At 41.2% G+C, this 19,361-nt stretch overlaps 1 protein-coding gene across 7 annotated transcripts in view; it reads right to left on the bottom strand.

The window, feature by feature from the left end:
* The window catches only part of CEP128 (centrosomal protein 128), a 300,038-nt gene that overhangs the window by 257,941 nt on the left and 22,736 nt on the right, over positions 1 to 19,361 (bottom strand). For 6 of the 7 annotated variants that reach the window (XM_061611883.1, XM_061611887.1, XM_061611881.1 and 3 more), the window contains exons 6-8: positions 16,707 to 16,798; positions 16,154 to 16,226; positions 6,177 to 6,293 (exon numbers count right to left, since the gene is read on the bottom strand). In XM_061611883.1, coding sequence (XP_061467867.1) covers positions 6,177 to 6,293; positions 16,154 to 16,226; positions 16,707 to 16,798 — 282 coding nt within the window. The remainder of the gene's footprint in view (positions 1 to 6,176; positions 6,294 to 16,153; positions 16,227 to 16,706; positions 16,799 to 19,361) is intronic. The other variant, XM_061611884.1, reaches the window with a different exon arrangement.

The raw sequence follows: 19,361 nt of genomic DNA on the forward strand, positions 1-19,361 counted from the left end.
TTGTCAAATAGAGTTATCCTCAAGATGCACATATAATAAGAAAAGCAACAATTCAACACTGAAAGGAGAAAAGACAGAGCCAGGCCTCTGCGGTGATCTCTCATTCCTGCCCCCACTGCCTGCCGCTGCTTGCACTTGATAAGCTCACAGAGGGGAGTGCTGCCAAGAACAGGGTGGCACTGAGGGGGAAAGGATGCTATAGAATCATAGAGATGGAAGGGGCCTATAAGGCCATCAGGTCCAACCCCCTGCTCAATACAGGAATCCAGATTAAAGCACACCTGACAAGTAGCTGTTCAGATACTTCCTCAATGCCATCAATGTTGGAGAGTCCACCACCTCCCTAGGTAATTGTTTCCATTGTCGTACCGCTCCAACAATTAGGATGTTTTTCCTGATGTTCAGTCAAAATCTGGCTTCCTCTGAGACAATCAAGAAGAGATCCTGGCTGTCCTATGTGAAATAACCTTTCAAGTACTTGAAGAGTGCTATCATATCGTATCACTGGCTGAACAACTCTGAGCCGCTGGTCTTATCTTTGCAAAGTCATGGAGGACTGGTGAAGTGCCGGATGACTCAAGGACAGCTAATGTTGTCCCTATCTTCAAAAAGGAAGAACCGGGGAACTACAGACCAGTCAGCCTAACATCAATCCCTGGAAAAATTCTGGAGCAGATTATAAAGCAGTCAATCTGTAAGCACCTTGAAAACAATGCAGTGATTACTAGGAGCCAACATGGATTTATGAAGAACAAATCCTGCCAAACTAATCTTATCTCGTTTTTTGATCAGGTAACCTCCCTGGTAGACTGTGGGAATGCTGTGGACATAATACATCTCGACTTCAGGGAAGCTTTTGACAAAGTGCCCCAAGATATTCTGATTAGCAAGCTAGCTAAATGTGGGCTGGATGGAATAACTATCAGGTGGATCCACAGAATTGTACTCAAACAGCACTTATCAATGGTTCCTTCTCAAACTGGGCAGAAGTAACAAGTGGGGTACCACAGGCCTCGGTCCTCGGATAAGGAGGTACAGAGCATGCTTATCAATTTGCAGATGATACAAAATTGGGGGGCACAGCTAATACCGTGGAAGACAAAAACAAAATTCAAAGGGACCTTGATAGGCTGGAGCATTGGGCTGAAAACAACAGAATGAAATTCAACAGGAATAAATGCAAAGTTCTACACTTAGGGAAAAGAAACCAAATGCACAGTTATAAGATGGGGGATACGACATGTGAGAAGGATCTTGGAATTGTTGTTGATCACAAACTGAATATGAGCCAACAGTGCGATGTGGCTGCAAAAAAGGCAAATGCTATATTAGGCTGCATTAACAGAAGTATAGTCTCCAAATCACGTGAAGTATTAGTTCCCCTCTATTCAGCACTGGTTAGGCCTCATCTTGAGTACTACGTTCAGTTCTGGTCTCCGCACTTCAAGAAGGACGCAGACAAACTGGAACGGGTTCAGAGGAGGGCAACAAAGATGATCAGGAGACTGGAAACAAAGTCCTATGAGGAGAGACTGAAAGAACTGGGCATGTTTAGCCTGGAGAAGAGAAGACTGAGGAGAGATATGATAGCACTCTTCAAGTACATGAAAGGTTGTCACACAGAGGAGGGCCGGGATCTCTTCTCGATTGTCCCAGAGTGCAGGACATGGAATAATGGGCTCAAGTTGCAGGAAGCCAGATTTGATGGAAGCTTAAGCCAACATCTGGAGGGTGATTCACCACTCCTGCCATAAGGGATGCGTACACCGTACTGCACTTGTATACCTCCGATTACCAAGCAACAGGAGAAGACTATCTTCATTTTGTTCTTTGTTTCTCCCATGGTCACTGTTGGCCAAGCGGGAGCAACAGTGAGAGACAAAATGCTGGACTAGTTGGACCCTTTGTCTAATCACAGAATAATAGTTCCTCATTCTGTTCCGTTCTTCACACAGTCTCCCCATCATCCAGGAGCACCACTTATTTCTCTCTTTTGGCAAAGATCAAGAAAGGGATCAAACTGTCAAAAGTCCAAATCACAAACTTGGGGGGAGGGGGAGAGAGGAGGAATTGGGAAGCATTACTACAGAGCTCGTACAATAATGATTAGCACTAACACATGCAAAAGAAATCATACATTTAACAGCAGACAGGACCACAGTGGGTGTAAATAAAATGTATACACCTATACCATCACCGCTACAAACAGTAGAGAAATTCAGCAAGTTCCATCAAGGTTTGAAACTATGCAATGGGATTTGTTCAGCCTTCTTGCAGTTCAAGGATGGCAGAACACTGACCCCTAGTGCCCACAAATATTCTGCATGCTTTTTCTCACAGTGTACTGGAGTCATAAACATGTGTTAGCAACTGAAAGGATAAATAAACTTTGTGAAGCAAATTTAATCCCATGTAATTCAATTCACATGGAAGGAAATGAATTCTTAACCTAAATACCTAGTTGTAGAGACCAAACCACTCTTTATTATAGAGTAGCATCACTTGGCTTTGAATGTTGGGTTAAATTTCTTTTATTCAATCCAACCCTCATGAATACAACTACAATTCAGAGAAATTCATAAGAACTTTAAGAAGAGCCCTGTTGGATCAAGGCAAAGGCTCATCTTGTCTGGCATCCTGTTCTCACAGTGGCCAAAAAAATACTTTCTGCTTGCACATTTTAAAAATCTTCATTAAAAGAAAAACACATTTCCCCTTCCTCTGTGAGATTAGTTGGCCTTTTCAATTTCTGATTATCATATTTTTCCCCTCCACAATATGTCTTTGCAGGCTCTGTTTCTTAAAGTTTCCAGTTGGGAGCCTGATCCATAATTCTATTGCACTTTAACCCACCAGGCTGAACTAATACATACGTATTTACATACACACACTCAACACTCCCAACCACACTGTCAAATCCTAGCAATGCTGCTCTCCTACTTCTGGAGACGCAACTGTGGCTAAGAGGAGCAAATTCATATTGAGATTCAAGATAGCCTATTCCTAACACAAGTAACTTGGTCCCTTCCTTTTGCATCAAGATCAGGATGCAGGAAAGTTGCATTTTTAATGAGCCTCCTGCCTGAAACCCTGGGGAGCTGCTCCCAGCCAGTGTAGAGACACTACTGTGCTAGATGAACCAATGGGATGACTCAGGATAAGGCAGTCTTCTATGTTCCTCTTCTTCACTACTGTTGCCGCTGCTCACTGATTTGCCCTCTCCGTTTGGGCACAATCTGTACAACCACTGTTTGCTTAGCTGGAAGGGACAGGTGAAGATGCAAATGACAGCAAGGAGGAGAAAAAGATGGGTTGGGGGGCTCCAGTGGTTGGCAGTGGGCCCCGGCTGGGGTGTGGGCCTTGGCAATTGCCCAACAGTGCCAATCCTGTCTTCAGATTTTGAGTCATGGCACGATGAGGGCCCAGAAGCAGGGACACGCAGCACTCATCCCTCTTTGCCCCATCCGCCCACCTTACAGCAACTCAGCCAATGGCTAGGGGACTCACAAACTGCTGAAAGGCAGGTAGGCAGCAGCCAGCTTGAACCTATTGTAAGAATATTGTACCGCTGAAGAATATTTGCACTTGCATTAAATTCAACAAATTTAATAGATTAAATTCATTTATTAAATACAGTAAATTAAAAGAGAATAAACTAGGAAGCCCCTAGTTCAAACCTCACCACAGCGATGAAATCACTAAACTGCCTCCAACAAATCATTACCTCCCTCGACCCCATTTGTAGTACTGACCTGCCTTGCAGGATTGTTTTGAGGATTACCAGTGCTCCTTTCTCATACCATGTTAGCAGTGCTGGGGCTGTTGCAGCACCACTCCTTCTCATGCCACCAGGGTAATGTATGAAGCCCCAGGACACAACCTCCAAAAACTGGGGTTAACACTGGTGTAGGAAGGAAGTGCAGCATGACCTCCACACACTGCACTAGCAGTGCAGGCAAGCAGATGCTGCAGCACTTCCCAAACACAGCCAGCATAACATGAAAAGCAGCCTGAGATGTTATGTGGCATAGTCTGAATGCTAAAGAATTAATAGCACTATTCACATCTTTAGTTTGAAAGGATATTAAATCAATCCATACTAAAACATAAAATAACATTTTTTAATTTTGTTTTCTCAAAAAATTTCTACCCCGCCCTTTTAGTGTAAAAACACCACTCAGGATGGCTTATAATATTTATACCATTACATACGCCCCTATCTGGACAGTGACGATCTCGCCTCTGTTGTTCACGCTCTGGTAACTTCTAGATTGGACTACTGTAACGCGCTCTACGTAGGGCTGCCCTTGAAGACCGTTCGGAAACTTCAGCTAGTGCAAAATGCGGCAGCCAGGTTGTTGACGGGGACCCATTGGTCCGCGCATATAACACCTGTCCTGGCCCGTTTGCACTGGCTACCTATTCGTTTCCGGGCCAGATTCAAGGTGCTGGTTTTGACCTATAAAGCCTTACACGGTGTGGGACCGCAATATCTGATGGAACGCCTCTCCCGCTATGAACCTACCCGTTCACTTCGTTCAGTATCTAAGGCCCTCCTCTGGGTACCAACCCATCAGGATGCCCGGAGGATTGTTATTAGATCCAGGGCCTTTTCTGTGGTGGCCCCCGAACTATGGAACAGCTTACCTGAGGAGATACGCCTGGCGCCTACAGTACTTTCTTTTAGGCGCCAGGTTAAGACCTGGTTATATTCCCAGGCATTTTAACGTTCATGTTTTATATTCAATGTTTTTTACTCTACCTTGTTGTGACCTTGTATGTTTTATTGTAACTTTGTATTTTAACTCTGCTGTTCACCGCCCAGAGAGCTATTCGCTATGGGCGGTCTATAAATAAAATAAAATAAATAAATAAATAAATAAATTTCCATAAAACATGCTCCAGCCATGGGGAAAAAAGGGGGAGGGGAGGCAAGGTGACATCAAAAAACATACTACTTACAAAACATTCCCCATCAGCTGTGACTTGAGTCTATTTGACAGTTAACTCTCAAAATGCAAACAGCAAGCTATTGCCCCTTGAAAACATGCAAACATAAGTTTGGAGGCAATAGTACCATATCAAACATTGAGTTCCTGAAAAAATGAAGAGCATCTGGAAAAAATAAATCAGTTGCTAGACAATTTGAGAATTTACTCTGCAGAACTTAAACACCTTCATTTCCTCTCCATTCTAACAGATCACAACCTTTTACCGCCACCCCATACAATTTAAAGATGGAGAGAGAATATAAAACTCTTTGACCCAAGAAGAGCACATGAATACAAACAGCTAAGTATTACCTTTACCCAAATTAAAAAAAAAATTTTCTATTTTTTTTTTAATGTGACCTCTAAAAGGAGAGTCACTCTTTCAGAACAGAAAGCGTCAATCTAAATTAATCCTCACAGGCTTATAACCACACTGTATAATCTGCAATTGCCTTTTTTTAAAGAAGTACATAGGTCACCACATGCATTAAGGCAACCAAATATGAAATTAAACTTTCAATAGACTCTGCAAGACGTCAGAGTAAAGTCAGTCAGAGATTACTACCCAAATAATCGCCCAAGCACTTAAATTAAATCTAAAATTATGAGGCATGTATTTTAACTCCTCTGCTCCTCAAGTGTTAGGGTGGAGCAAATTCACCACCACTCTTGTATGCATGTCATGCACTTTTTTCTAAGAGAGGGCAAAAAGGGCCTTAATTTGCTTCTTCTTCTTTTTGAGCGAACAATAGCTCAGTTTGTCTCCACAGCACAAACTCTTGTACTTTGCCAGATGCATTTTGCTTCAAGCATAGCTGATTATACAGCAGGAGGAAACTGGCTACTCATTACATCATATTTAAGCTTCAAGAGAGCGGTATTCACAAGGTGGTTGTTAACAATGTCTTTAACAGTTTAAATCTTAGGTGTAACTGAAGATGTTTCAAGGCAGCTTCCTTTCAAAAACGGATGTGTGCTCAGAACCAAAATGCTTTAAATACTTCCTGCCTCAGGGATGAGAACCCCTTTCATGTTTCGCTTGTCTGACAGTTCGCTTGATGCCCAACAAAATGCATCTTCAAAAATGGCAGTCATCCCTTGAAATAATTAGCTCAGACTAGAAAGCGAACAAGTGCCAGATATGCAGTTCCATATGAATATAAAAAAGATTTTTTTTTTGCATACCTCCTGCAGATGCAGAGACATGTGTCCCAGCTGATCCTGGCGCCTTTCAACCAGCTGCCTTTCTGAGCGGATTTCTCGTTCTATCTCCTGAAGTCTCCTCTCCACCCGTTCTGAGACCTTCCAAAGAAAGGGGGAGGGGAATTCCAGAGAAAATATTCCTGTCAGAATTTTATTTAAGCTTTAAAAAAGAAAAAAGAAAAAAAGAGCTCCATTTTTAATTTTAAAAAGGCCTAAGTAAATGCAGAGGCCTAAATACAAGTGGGAAGTCCTCCATTCATGAACACTAAGAGAAAAATGTGACTCATCTGCCCTGTGGGAAGCAAGGAGAGAGAGAGAGGGACGCAGGCAAAGACAACACTGGGGCCTGCTCCTGTCAGACTGTCTCCCCCCGCTCTGCCCCCCAGGCTAACTTTACATTTGATATCACTTATTTCTCTTAAATTTTAAAATTGTAAACCAGAAAGGCAGTATATAGATGAAATCAATAAACAAACACAAAATAGCCAGACAGAGTGAGAGGGCATTCTGTGAAAATTGGGCCTATTCTAGGAGATGGGAGGCTGAGACAGGTAGGGTGCTTTAGTTCACCTAGAGCTCCTGCTGAAGACTGTGTTTCCTTCCTCATCCTGAGGGAGTGCCTTGTCTAAGTTCAGTGCCTTGCCCGAGACATTTGGCTGATTCACTTGGGGGTCTGTCCTGAACAATACAGAACTTACAGCGTTACACTCAATCTGCATCTGGTTAAACCAGAAGTCTCTTCGAGAACAGAATGAGCCCTCTTGACCAGTTGACAACTGCTATATGCGAACTTCCCTTCCCATTACCAAATAGAGCTGAACACGCAAGTACAAGGTTTGAACACAAGAGGCAGGAAGAGAGGGTTTCAGAGGAATACACCATCATGCAAGTCTGCAACCATATGGTATAAATGCAGCCTTTGGGAGGAGAGAATCTTAAACTTTCTTCTTTTTAAAAGAAAAAAGCATGAGGAGCATTTGATCACAGCCTTTAATAGGTAGGCCTGGAGAAACCAGAGTCAGGCTGAGCCAGAATTCTAGTCATCATTTTTGTTCCAGTGTTTTATCATTCCTCACAACAGAAAAAAGCAATTTATGCAAAATAAAATATGCATAACTTGTATCAGAATTCAGAAATATACTTACTTATTATATTTACATCCTGTGGAACTTAAGACATTCCCAGGTTGTCTCACATTTAGGGACTGACCAGATAGATCCAGATCTACTAAATCACAACAAGGTTGCTGCATCATGTGTCTTCAAACACAGAACGTATGTGTGTGAAAGAGACTTTTTTTTTCTTTTAGGCAAAGCCTTGGCCAATAATTATCACACTGCCACACCAAATCTAGCAAAAGGATATTCATAAGCAGAAGCAAGTTTTACACACATGCAGGCGCAAATGTGAATCTGCATCGCAATACTCACATCTGGACCACATTATAATAGCAGGATGAGTCTTTGGATATAGATGGGAATGTATAACACCACCCAGGGTCCCTAGCTACTCAGACATGGAACTGGATCAGGGACACTTTATCATAATGTGAAAATGAGATTTTTGTGAAACCACACTGAAATTCCATATACCAATGCCAGGAGTTTTGTTGTTGTAACTTTGCTAAATGACAAATCAAGAACTGAACTAGAATAGCCTCTGGCCTTAAAATAATAAAAATATGACTGAATGAATCAGGAACTGCAGTAAGAGGATCAGATGAATTAATTTGCTGTAATTATTTACAGGGAAAGAAAACAGAACTGTGGTTTTCATTCTTTCCTTTCCTTATCTTTTTGCAGATGCTGCCTTCTAGTGGTGAGCAGGGAGTTAAATATTCTAGGGCCTAGGCAAACATTGGACTTCCTTTAGCTTTATTGTAGTTTTTGTTCTTTGTTATGGTTTCCATTCTGTGGAACTGTATTCATGGCATCAGAGTACATTTTGCAGCAACTTTTTTCTATATGATTTGCATACCATAAATGTAAGTCATGTTTGGAGCTGGCACTGTGTTCATAACCAATGTAACAATTATTAAAATAAGATGTAGTATAGGTCTTTTTTTTCTTCGTAAATGTCTGCACTTACTAAAACCACCCAGTTTTTGCCATCTCTAAACTGTTTCTTTAACATAGATTCTGTTGGATTTGCAACAAAGAAGTCACCACCAAATTCATAATTTAACAGAAAACAGGAATGTGATCTCCTTGGCTTGGATACAAAGATGCCCTTCTGCTACTCATAGAATAGCCATTTACAATCTGGAAAAAGAGGAATGTGGGGGAGGAGGAATTACCACCCCCCAAAAAAATATCCAGGTAAATTCTTCTGTTTGCTCAGACTCTTGCACAAGTTAGATGGCTGCCCATCTACTACCAAGCCAGGTTCACGGTGCATGTATGAATTTACAGAGCCCTGAACAACTTAGATCCAGGGTGTCTTACGGACTTCCTGAATCCTTATATCCCAGTTCAGCAACTGAAATCATCTGCAGGAGCAGCATTGCTCATCCTTTGCGTTGGAAAGGCTCATTTAACATCAACATGAAATCCAGCCTTCATTGTTATTGGCCGAGTTCTCTGGAATGCTCTTCCAAACCTAGATTCAGCAGGCGCCTTCTGTTTTAACCTTTAAACACCTGCTGAAACTCTTTATGTTCTGCCAAGCTTATGGAGGCAATTAAGATGTCCTTTTGCAGTAGTCGAGCTTTGTTTTTACTGTATTTTTTTTACTGTAGTTTTTATTCATTGTAATCCGTTTTGAAATGAAATATCAGTATACAAATATATTTATAAATAAATATGCTCTTTTCAAGGTCCACTAGAGTGCTTTGGGTATTTTTAAAAATTATTTTGTTTTTAGATTTATATACCACCCTTTACACAGGCCACATGGTGGTTTGCAATAAAACAAGTAAATAAAAATATTTTATTATTTAGTAGGATCTATTAAAAAAACAGTCCATTAAAACAACAAATCACTAAACAGTTACTAATAGCAGCACTTTTCTTCAAAAGCCTAGCAAAAAAAGTTTTTAAAAATATTTATACTAAATATAGTAAATAAAAACTTAAATATTTACTATATGGTAATATTATATTCACGACACAAATAAGTACTAGAGTTTGTATGCTGCAGCCAGTATCTTCCTTGTTTGCTATGTTACTCATATTATAATGAAGTTCCCAATTTAAATTCACACAAATGCTAGGGGAAGACTTTTTCCACAGTGCAGCACCAAAGTTTACAGAACAGCAACTTTACGATTTCTCCTTCTGCTCACAGAAGCAAGCCCATGTTTTTAGTCTTATATATCTCCTCTTATTTTGTTCAAGTTCAATGTTCACAAAAGCAATCTGAGGGACACTGTTGTGGAAAGCATGCTCCTTGGTTTCTCTTTTAGGAAAAGACATTTAAAATGTATCAAGAGTGGATGATTAATCCATGATTACTGAAGGTTAATTCCCAATTTATTGGAGCCAAATTACTTTTCAAACAACATTAGATGGAAGGTTTTCAAGGAACGCTCCAAAAGAAACCAATCATTACAAGTACTTAAAAAACAGCACGCTAGAGTCAAGGGCAGTTAAAAGTCTAAGCAGCTGCAGCCACAGAACAGAACTTGCAAGAACTAAAATTGCAATCCATAGTAACTTCCATCAAGAAAATTAAAAAACAGGAAAATTCAGTATTCAAATTCCAAGTATGAAATGCCAAATAAAGAAGGGAAAAGACTGCATTTTAGAAATGTTCACGGAGAGTGGCCCCAGTTCACAGACAACCCCTAATGTAGACAAGGGCTGCATACAAGACTTCCTCAACTGCACATACTGGGCAGATGACTGGTGTTTTCAGGCTTGTCCTTCTCTGACAGAGGTAATCGCACAAGAGTCAGATGGAATTTTGCTTCTGCAAAACACATTGTGGTAGAATCAGAAAACACACTTGAGAATGCACCAGTGCTTCCATGTACAAGCCAAGGGCTTCTCGTTTGTGTTTCATTCACAGCTCCTTACGATGTGCCCAGATCTGTTCATAAAGCTCCCTTGAGTTTCAAGAACAGGTTGTTGGGCAGCACAGGTGGAAGCTATCAAAGATGAGAAGACATTCAAAAGTCCTGCTGTGCACGCATTAAGACTCCCAGTTTGGCCCTTGGCACAGGAACATAGGCCCCATACATTTAAATCACTATCATACTACTTTAATTTGTCATAGCTTTCCCCCCAAACCATGGGAACTGTAGCTTGTTAGGGTGCTAAGAGTTGTCAGGAGACCCCCTATTCCTCTCTCAGAGCTACAATTCCCAGAGAGGTTTAACAATCAATCCCTCTTCCCAGTGAACTCTGGGAATTGTAGGTTTATGAGAGGAATAAGGTTCTCCTAACAGCTCTCAGCACCCTTAACAAACCATAGTTATAGTGGTATGATAGTGTTTTAAATATATAGTTCAGGTGGGGCCATAGGAAACACAGCCTTTCACCACATGGGACTACCTGTCACCACTATATTGCCACCTAGCCACAGCTATTCAGTCTTGCACTGCTACCAGATCCCTTTTCAATGGGAGATGCCAGGGACTGGCTTTTTGGCCATTAAGATTTCCTTGCATCTCACAAGTTTATTACTGGGAATGAAAAAACAAGCTGACACAAAGATTTGAAAATGTTTCTAACCTATCACTCCCAACGTTCAAGGCTGCAAACAATGTAACTTAAAAGCAGCTATGTTAATTAGCATTGATACTCAATAATTACAAAAGCAGAACACCAACAGAATCCAGTACCATATCAATGTGACACCCAGAATACTACAAGATTCTGCAACCAAGATTCTGCAACTACAGTGAAGGAAATAGGGGGTCTCCTAACTACTCCCAGCATCCTTAACAAATATACATGTGGGCCATTTGGTGCTTTCCAGATGACCTGGAGACTCAGAGAAATGCCCAGCTGGATAAGAGAGTCCCAAAATGTGCATACTACCTACCTCTGGTCCTAAGAGGGTAAGGCAAAGTTGAATCCAAAGCCTAGAAATATCACTGGGACCAAGGGAAGAGATTGTTCTAGGGTCAGGCCTAAAGGCTGTGAATTTGACAGATCTTGAGGACCCGGGCGAACAGGTTAACCTGGGTGGACCAGATGTTGCTGGTCTACAACTCCCATCATTCCTGACCATTGGCCATCCGGGCCAGGGCTGATGGGAGATGGAGCCCAACCAGATCTGTAGAAACACAGGTTGCACTACAGCCTGCCCTATACAGACAAAGTATTTGAGAGGGCTAAGTTTTAAAATCTCTCAAACTCCAGGTGTGACTGAGATCAGTTCAAGGTCTGAAGATACTGATACATACATTTGTCCGACCACCCATGGGTCTCGCCTACAACAGAAGAGGTCTTCACACCGTCGCTGCTTCTTATCCTGCCCTCCTGATTCCCCAGTCTTTATTTGCACAGCCTTAAGGTCCTTAAAGCTCAAGAGAGGCTCGGAGCCTAAATCTTAGGTAGCAAACTTAGGCATCAAAGTCCCAGATGTCTGGGCACAGTGGAAAGATACTTGGACAAAGGAATGTGCAAAGACTGAGCAGAAGCCAAAATAGGGCCCAGAGATGCTGCCTCATGGGCACTTCCAAACAGACTCTGCAGCCACAGCAGTCAAGGCAGATCCCAGAGGGAAGGCAAAAGGCAAAGGCAGCAGTTCTGGCCTGGCGCGTTTAGTAAAGTGTGGCAAGAGTGAACTCTCAGAGACTCTCTTGCCCCCAAATCAAACAGGGAACATTTGCAGCTGTCAACTAAAAAGAGACCATTCTCCAATTCTGTTCATGTTAGGCATGGGAAAATTCCCTGGCCCAGAGGCAGGGAGAGAAGAGAAGAAATATATTGTATGAAAATATATTTTTGTAATACGGGACATTGTATAAAGATTCCTTGAGTTATATGACTGGGCTCTAAAGCCACTTTTAACAATCCAGTGACTTCTGCTTTGCCTTGATCTCACCCTAAAATTTGATCGATTTCATCTTTGGTATTGTGTATATTTCTTAAATATAGTGCTATGTCATCAGCAAAATAAATAAACATATCCTTGCCTTTGAATGTTGCTCTGTGATGCACAAACACTGTTAACTATCTTGTTTTATATTGATTGCAAAAGGGTTATTAACTATAGCAATATTCAAAGCTGACAATGGACCATTCTTCCTGATTTCCTTAGACAAATTAATGTATTTGAATTCAAATCCATTACCCAATAATGTTGTTTTTTTGCTTCCTACAGATAATACTAATCTGTTACAGTTGTAATTCAATGTACACTGCAGCTAGATTGGGGGAGGGTGAAGGAAAAGATCTAAAATAAGAGCAATTATTGCAAATCCTCGGATGTCTGGGTTTTAAACACACATTTCTCAGGTTTTGCAAACTGGAAACAGATTCCCACAAACCCATCAGATGAACCCGAGTTTCATGGTGATATATATATATATGCATGGTAACGTTCAAATGAGTTTTCTTCACTTGCATCAACACAGCTTGAAGCAGTACTAACAGCTGTGTTCTCTTTAGCCTTACAAAGCAATCTTAACATGTCACACATCCTATATATCCAACATCTTTACTGTCCTTTTCATGCATCTGATTAAAAAAAAAAGGATAAGCTGCCATAGGCTCTTATACAACAAACATATACATCCCAGAAGAGCAGCCATTTTAAAGGACTTGGCAACAAGAGATACTGAAATCCACTGCTATTTTTTGAAGGCTACCAGACTGTACATTAAAAAAAAAAAAAAAAAGAGTCCTGATGATGGCAATACATTACCTGTATCTTTAATAGTAAACTAATCAGACCTGAAGCAAAACGTTGGATTGCAGATTGATCCTGTTCAGGGTTTGACACCGCCAGCCATACTTGCTTCCTGGATACTCCATTCCACTGTCTCCTGCTCCCACCCTCACCCCAAAAGGACTCTCACCGTTCTGTGGCCACGCTATGGATGTTCAGTTCTGTTTGGGGTCCCAAACCCTTAGATTCTTTTTTCCCCTAAAGGTTTTTATGTACTTCTATAGAGCCTCTGGTTCCCCCAAGCTTGATGATACCTCCCCTGTTCTGCATGGATCCTTTGGTATGGGTACATAAAGTCTCCAACTTCGTCAAGGACAATTACTCATTGCACAACAAGTACAAACAAACAGACAGAACTGTGTGCCACAAAATTGTTCTTTGTTCTTTTACTCTGGCAGCATCAGATTAGTTTTAATGAATATGTTGACAGTATTTGCCCTCATGCTAACATCATACTGTATTGTACCGTAATTTGTAGAAATAATGAAGTCTTCCAGTTGGCAGAAGTGTCCCTCATCTCAGCACTTTTCCAAAATCTCTATATATTTCTTAAGAAATGGACCCGCCTTTGGCTTTCTATTAGAGATTTTTTTTAAAAAAAAAAAGTCTACGGAAGGCAGCAGGCTAGGTTTGGCGTGGGGGAGCTTATTTTTTAAAGACACATTTGGGAATATGGAAGCTGCATTATACCCAGTAAGACCAATGGTACACCTATTATTCATTTATTTATTTGATTTATATCCCACCCTTCCTCCCAGTAGGAGCCTGGGGCAGCATCTAGCTCATTATTATCTACACTGATTGGCAACAGCTCCAGAGGATTTCAGACAGGGGTCTCTCCCAATCCTACCTGAAGATTATGAGAACTGAACCTGGCACATTCTCCAGTGCGCTATAGTCCTTCCCCAGTTATTATAATAAAGACCTTTTGTGTTTAAGGCCACGTCATCCGTCCCTCTTCAATACTTACTGAGGTAACAGAATCCTCAGTCTCTCGTTCTCCCACATAATACAACTGAAAAACCTCTTGCTTTCAAGGCATCTGTTCCCTACTTTAACACTCCTGGCTCTTTTGGGGTCAGAACTGCTTTACACGTTTTATTTTTAAATATCCCAGATCAGATCAGATCAGATCAGATCAGAACACACACACACACACACACACACACAGAAAAAGAGAGAGAGAGAGAGAGAGAGTCTACATTTTAAAATCTTTAATTCTACCCGACGTAAGCATGAGGGAAGACACAATCCAAGGAGGCAGCAGGCAGAAAGGGCTAATTCCAGTGAAAAGTTTTGGATCCACATGATGGTTTTTGAAACATTTATTTTGAATTCCGAAAGGCCAAGACTTCCAATAACTGACTGCTCCTCCCTCCAAACAATGTTTCTGCACATAAAAAAAATCTAATCAGCTGGAATTCTTCTCCCCAACATCTAGTTTTTAAAAAAGAAATACAGGGATTTCTAATGTGTGCAGACAGTCCTAATCACATGAACCCCACTGGAAGTACAACTATCCAGACACAGGTACTGTATGTTTTCCCCCAGCCATTAAGCATCCCCTCTGCCCCATCGAGTCCCCTCCTGGAGGCACTTTGCAAGGGAGAAGTGTCTACTGGGGCTTGTTTCATGCAACTGCAGTGTCATTTGTCCCTCGGGGGTGGGGAGTCCATTCTGTTGAATCTGGAGATGGTTTCAAGACCTTCAGGGACATTAAAAGAAAGGTCCCACTCCCACGCTAATAGTCCCAGTGTCGCTGCTAAGAACATGAACATGAGGACATCAAAGAAAGAAAAGGAAGGAAGGAAGGCATTAAACCTGCGAGAAGGAGCCCATCATTCAGAATATAGGAAGCTCCCTTATACAGAGTTAGATCATTGATCCATCTAGCTCAGTACTGTCTACACTGACTGGCAGTGGCTCTCCAGGGTTTCAGGGAATATTCCCAGCCCTAGCTGGAGATGCCAAGGATTCAACAAATGCTTTGCCACTGAGCTATGGCCCTTCCCAATATACTAAGATCCTCTCATGAGGAGAATATAGCTGCAGGGCTGGGTGATCCTTATGGTGAAATATGCCTCATGGGTCCTTCTTTCCAATCCCCTCCCCACTTGCTGTAATTCTCTGCCTCTCCTCCAACCCTCACAGCCCTTGCTGCCACTATCTCGCCCTTCTTTCCTCAGTACCCAGGAACACCCACAGCACTTTCCTGCCTCCTACACGGCAGCTTGTAACCCTCAGGAACCTCTTCGTTTTGAGGATTCTGCACTGCTGCCTTTCCCACATACTGTCATATTTTGTCACTCTGGTACTAGTATTTGGCAGTGAAAGGTAAATCTTTTGTATCCTTAAACACACCTACATACTTTTGTCTTTCCATTCTCTTTTTATGGAGAAGTGCTGCAGCATAGCAGATAAGCAGATTCCACCATCCCCCCAGCCATCATCTGTGTGAGAGAGCCAGTGTGGTGTAGTGGTTAGCGTGTCAGACTTGAACCTGAGAGACCAAGGTTCAAATACCCACTTGGCTGTGAAGCTCACTGGGTGTCCTTGGACCTGTCACTGTCTCTCAGACTAACCTACCTCACAGGATTGTTGTGAGGATAAAATTGGGAGGGGGGAACCATGTCTGTGCACCACTTTGAACTCCTTGGAGGAAAGGTGGATATAAATGTAGTAGTAATAATAATAATAATTAATATGGGGTAATAACACCAACGTGACTTGCAACAACCTCGTATGGTAAGGGTTACAAGTAGATAATGCATGGGAAGCCCTTTGAACCCTCGAAAGGGTCCTGCCAATGTGAAAGACGGCTACTATTACTCACTTTCTTCTTCAGCAGTCCATGAGCCACACTCCAAGTTTTGTGGGAGGCTGGCGTTTTGCATGAGCTGATTTGGATAATCCAAATGTGAAGGAGTTGCCATTATGTACAGAAGAGAGCAGCCATGCTCATAAGCTCAGACTTCATCCTGCTCTAGGGATGCTTTAACATGCCATCATTTGCAATATGGTTTACAAAATGCACACTGGATTGCAAAGCAGCTCTGCAATAAGCCACCTCCACCCTACCACAACTGCATTAAGAAATGCTGATTTTTCAAGGCACTCACTGTTTCCTGTCTTTGGGACTCGTTGAGTTTGTCAGATAAGTCTACCAACATCCTTTTCGTTTCTACTTCAGTTCTGAGTGTAAAAAGAAACAGAAAACAAAACAAAAAATGTTTCAAAATATATCATCATGCTAACCACATGATTCTTTAGCATCACTGTGACATTATAGTGACAACAATAGTTCTGGACAAGCTTTTCTGGCTAGAAGAAACTCTGAAATGGCACATTTCCACTATAGAAACACATCTAAGTTACCAAAAAACAAACAAACAAACAGGGGTATAACTTTGCTCAAGGCAAAGTGAGTTCTTAAACTGCAGTTCTTATATGCGAGTGTCCACATTTTTCCAATACAAGACAAATGCCACAAGGGAAGCAGCCCTAGAATTGGATTCTGAAATCAGCTAATTATTATCCAACAAGCATCACCTACTGAATTCACCAAGTGGTGAGAATCAACTAGGAATCTGTAGTATGGAGGTAGGAAGGAATGTCTGTTTCTATATTATTTTTCAACCAGCCCCATCAACCAAAAGCATACTTTGTTCATACCGATTTCTCCTTGAAAGCTCTCTGCTGAGGTCATCTTGCAAACGAACTTGTTCACTCCCAAGATCTCTGAGTGACTGGTGTAAAGAGTGAAGCTGCAATGTGAAGGCATAGAGTGTAAAACTATGTATTTAAATATGCTTATTTGTATCAAAGTCGTTGCACATACATATACGTGAGGCATTTGCACTATGTAAGAGACCTTCAGGTAGCAAGCAATTAATACATCAAATTGCTAATGCTAATGCTAATACAATGGCCTGGTTCACACATCATGGTAAGCCAAATCATGGCTTACCGGGAGTGAGTGCGCAAATGTTCCCAATCTTTGTTACTCCCACGCCACTCTGAACTAAGCCAAGGTTATGGTTAAGCTCTTTTCTCGCTAACCATGAGTGAGGTTTACTTAACCTATACTTAAGGTCTGTTCTTGTCTACAGCTTCTGGTTAGCAAGGAAAGAGCTTAGCCACAAGCCTGGCGTAAGACACACTAAGCCAAATGATGGCTTAACTCAGTGTGGCACAGGAGTAAGACAAGACCAGGAGGAAAGTGGCTGCAAGCTCCTCTCTGGAAGCCCACATATTTGCGCAGTCCTGCCAAGCCATGCTTCGGCTTAGCGTGACATGCAGACCAGGCCATGTTTTAAAGCTAACAGAACAGATAAGAATTTCCAGGTGTTCATAGTGTGTTTTGGACTTCATAATTAGCAATAGGGGCAGAATCTAAAATAGCATTTGGACATTTATATATGAATTCATAAAAAATCCAGACTCCTACAAAGTCTGCGCCAATCCTAAATGGATCACATTTGGCTCAGACACTGAAGAACATTCATCAAAACATTCATTTTCTAGTACTTTCCTTTCTCATAGCTTTACTTGCTTCATTCTCTTGTTATTCTCTACATCCATAAAGCGTTTTTCCCCTTTTTCTTTCTAAAACATATACTACTACTCTGTTGTGGCTCTGTCCTCTTACCCATTACTATTTGACTCCTATCTTTAGGGCCCTTCACCAGCTGAGATCAGGGCTACTCAGCATCTCCCTGTTATTATGAAGCATCTTAAGACTCACTTGTTTCACTTAGAGTATACTTAATTATTTTATTACATTTGCATATTACATTTGCAGTCTCCTCCTCCAATGTTCTCTCCTTTTGCCCCCTCTTTTTACATTATTATTAGGTTGTTAGCCTGCAGGCACAGCCTTGTCAATGTTGTTCATGTATGGTGTCTACCCTATTTTAGGCACCTTAAAAATATTATTAGCAGTTCCAAGACCCTTTTTATGAAAAGTCACTGGACAGAGACATTTGCCACTTAAGGCCATTATCTAGCTTTACTGCCTTTTTTTAAAATTGTTATTACTGAGGTTCTCAAAGCTGCAATCTTATGCAGAATTTGCACTATTAAAGTGGAATAAATTATTCAAAGGATTTAAGGACTTCCACTTTAGAATCTGCTCTGATAGCTTATAAACATTTCATCACTGTCAGCATACCAGATAACCACATTTTTTGTTGTTGATATGTTCCTTCAAGTCGATCACGACTTATGGTGACCCTATGAATCAGTGACCTCCAAAAGCATCTGTCATGAACCACCCTGTTCAGATCTTGTAAGTTCAGGTCTGTGGCTTCCTTTATGGAATCAATCCATCTCTTGTTTGGCCCTCTTTTTCTTCTCCCTTCTGTTTTTCCCAGCATTATGGTCTTTTCTAGTGAGTCATGTCTTCTCATGATGTGTCCAAAGTATGAGAACCTCAGTTTTATCATTTTAGCTTCTAGTGACAGGACTGGTTTAATTTGTTCTAACACCCAACCATTTGTCTTTTTTGCAGTCCATGGCATGTGCAAAGCTCTCCTCCAAGACATTTCCAATCAGTTTATTTTTCTCTTGCCCGCTTTTTTCACTGTCCAACTTTCACATCCATACATAAAGATTGGGAATACCATGGTATGAACAATCCTGAATTTAGTGTTCAGTGATACATCTTTGCATTTGAAGACCTTTTCTAGTTCTCTCATAGCTGCCCTCCCCAATCCTAGCCTTCTTCTGATTTCTTGACTATTGTCTCCATTTTGGTTAATGACTATGCCAAGGTATTGTTAATCCTCGACAAGTTCAATGTCCTCATTGTCAACTTTAAAGTTACATAAATCTTCTGTTGTCATTACTTTAGTCTTTTTGACATTCAGCTGTAGTCCTGCTTTTGTGCTTTCCTCTTGAACTTTCATCAGCATTCGTTTCAAATCATTACTGGTTTCTGCTAGTAGTATGGTATCGTCTGCATATCTTAAATTATTGATATTTCTCCCTCCAATTTTCACACCTCCTTCATCTTGGTCCAATCCCGCTTTCCGTATATGTTCTGTGTATAGATTAAATAAATAGGGTGATAAAATACACCCCTGTCTCACACCCTTTCCGATTGGGAACAATCAGATGCTGTGGCACCCCCATTTCTTTTAAAGCATTCCATAGTTTTTCATGATCTACACAGTCAAAGGCTTTGCTGTAATCTATAAAGCACAGGGTGATTTTCTTCTGAAATTCCTTGGTCTGTTCCATTATTCAAAGTATGTTTGCAATATGATCTCTGGTGCCTCTTCCCTTTCTAAATCCAGCTTGGACGTCTGGCATTTCTCGCTCCATATA

This window comes from Rhineura floridana, chromosome 2, assembly GCF_030035675.1.
Source record: "Rhineura floridana isolate rRhiFlo1 chromosome 2, rRhiFlo1.hap2, whole genome shotgun sequence".
Taxonomy (NCBI): Eukaryota; Metazoa; Chordata; class Lepidosauria; order Squamata; family Rhineuridae; genus Rhineura; species Rhineura floridana.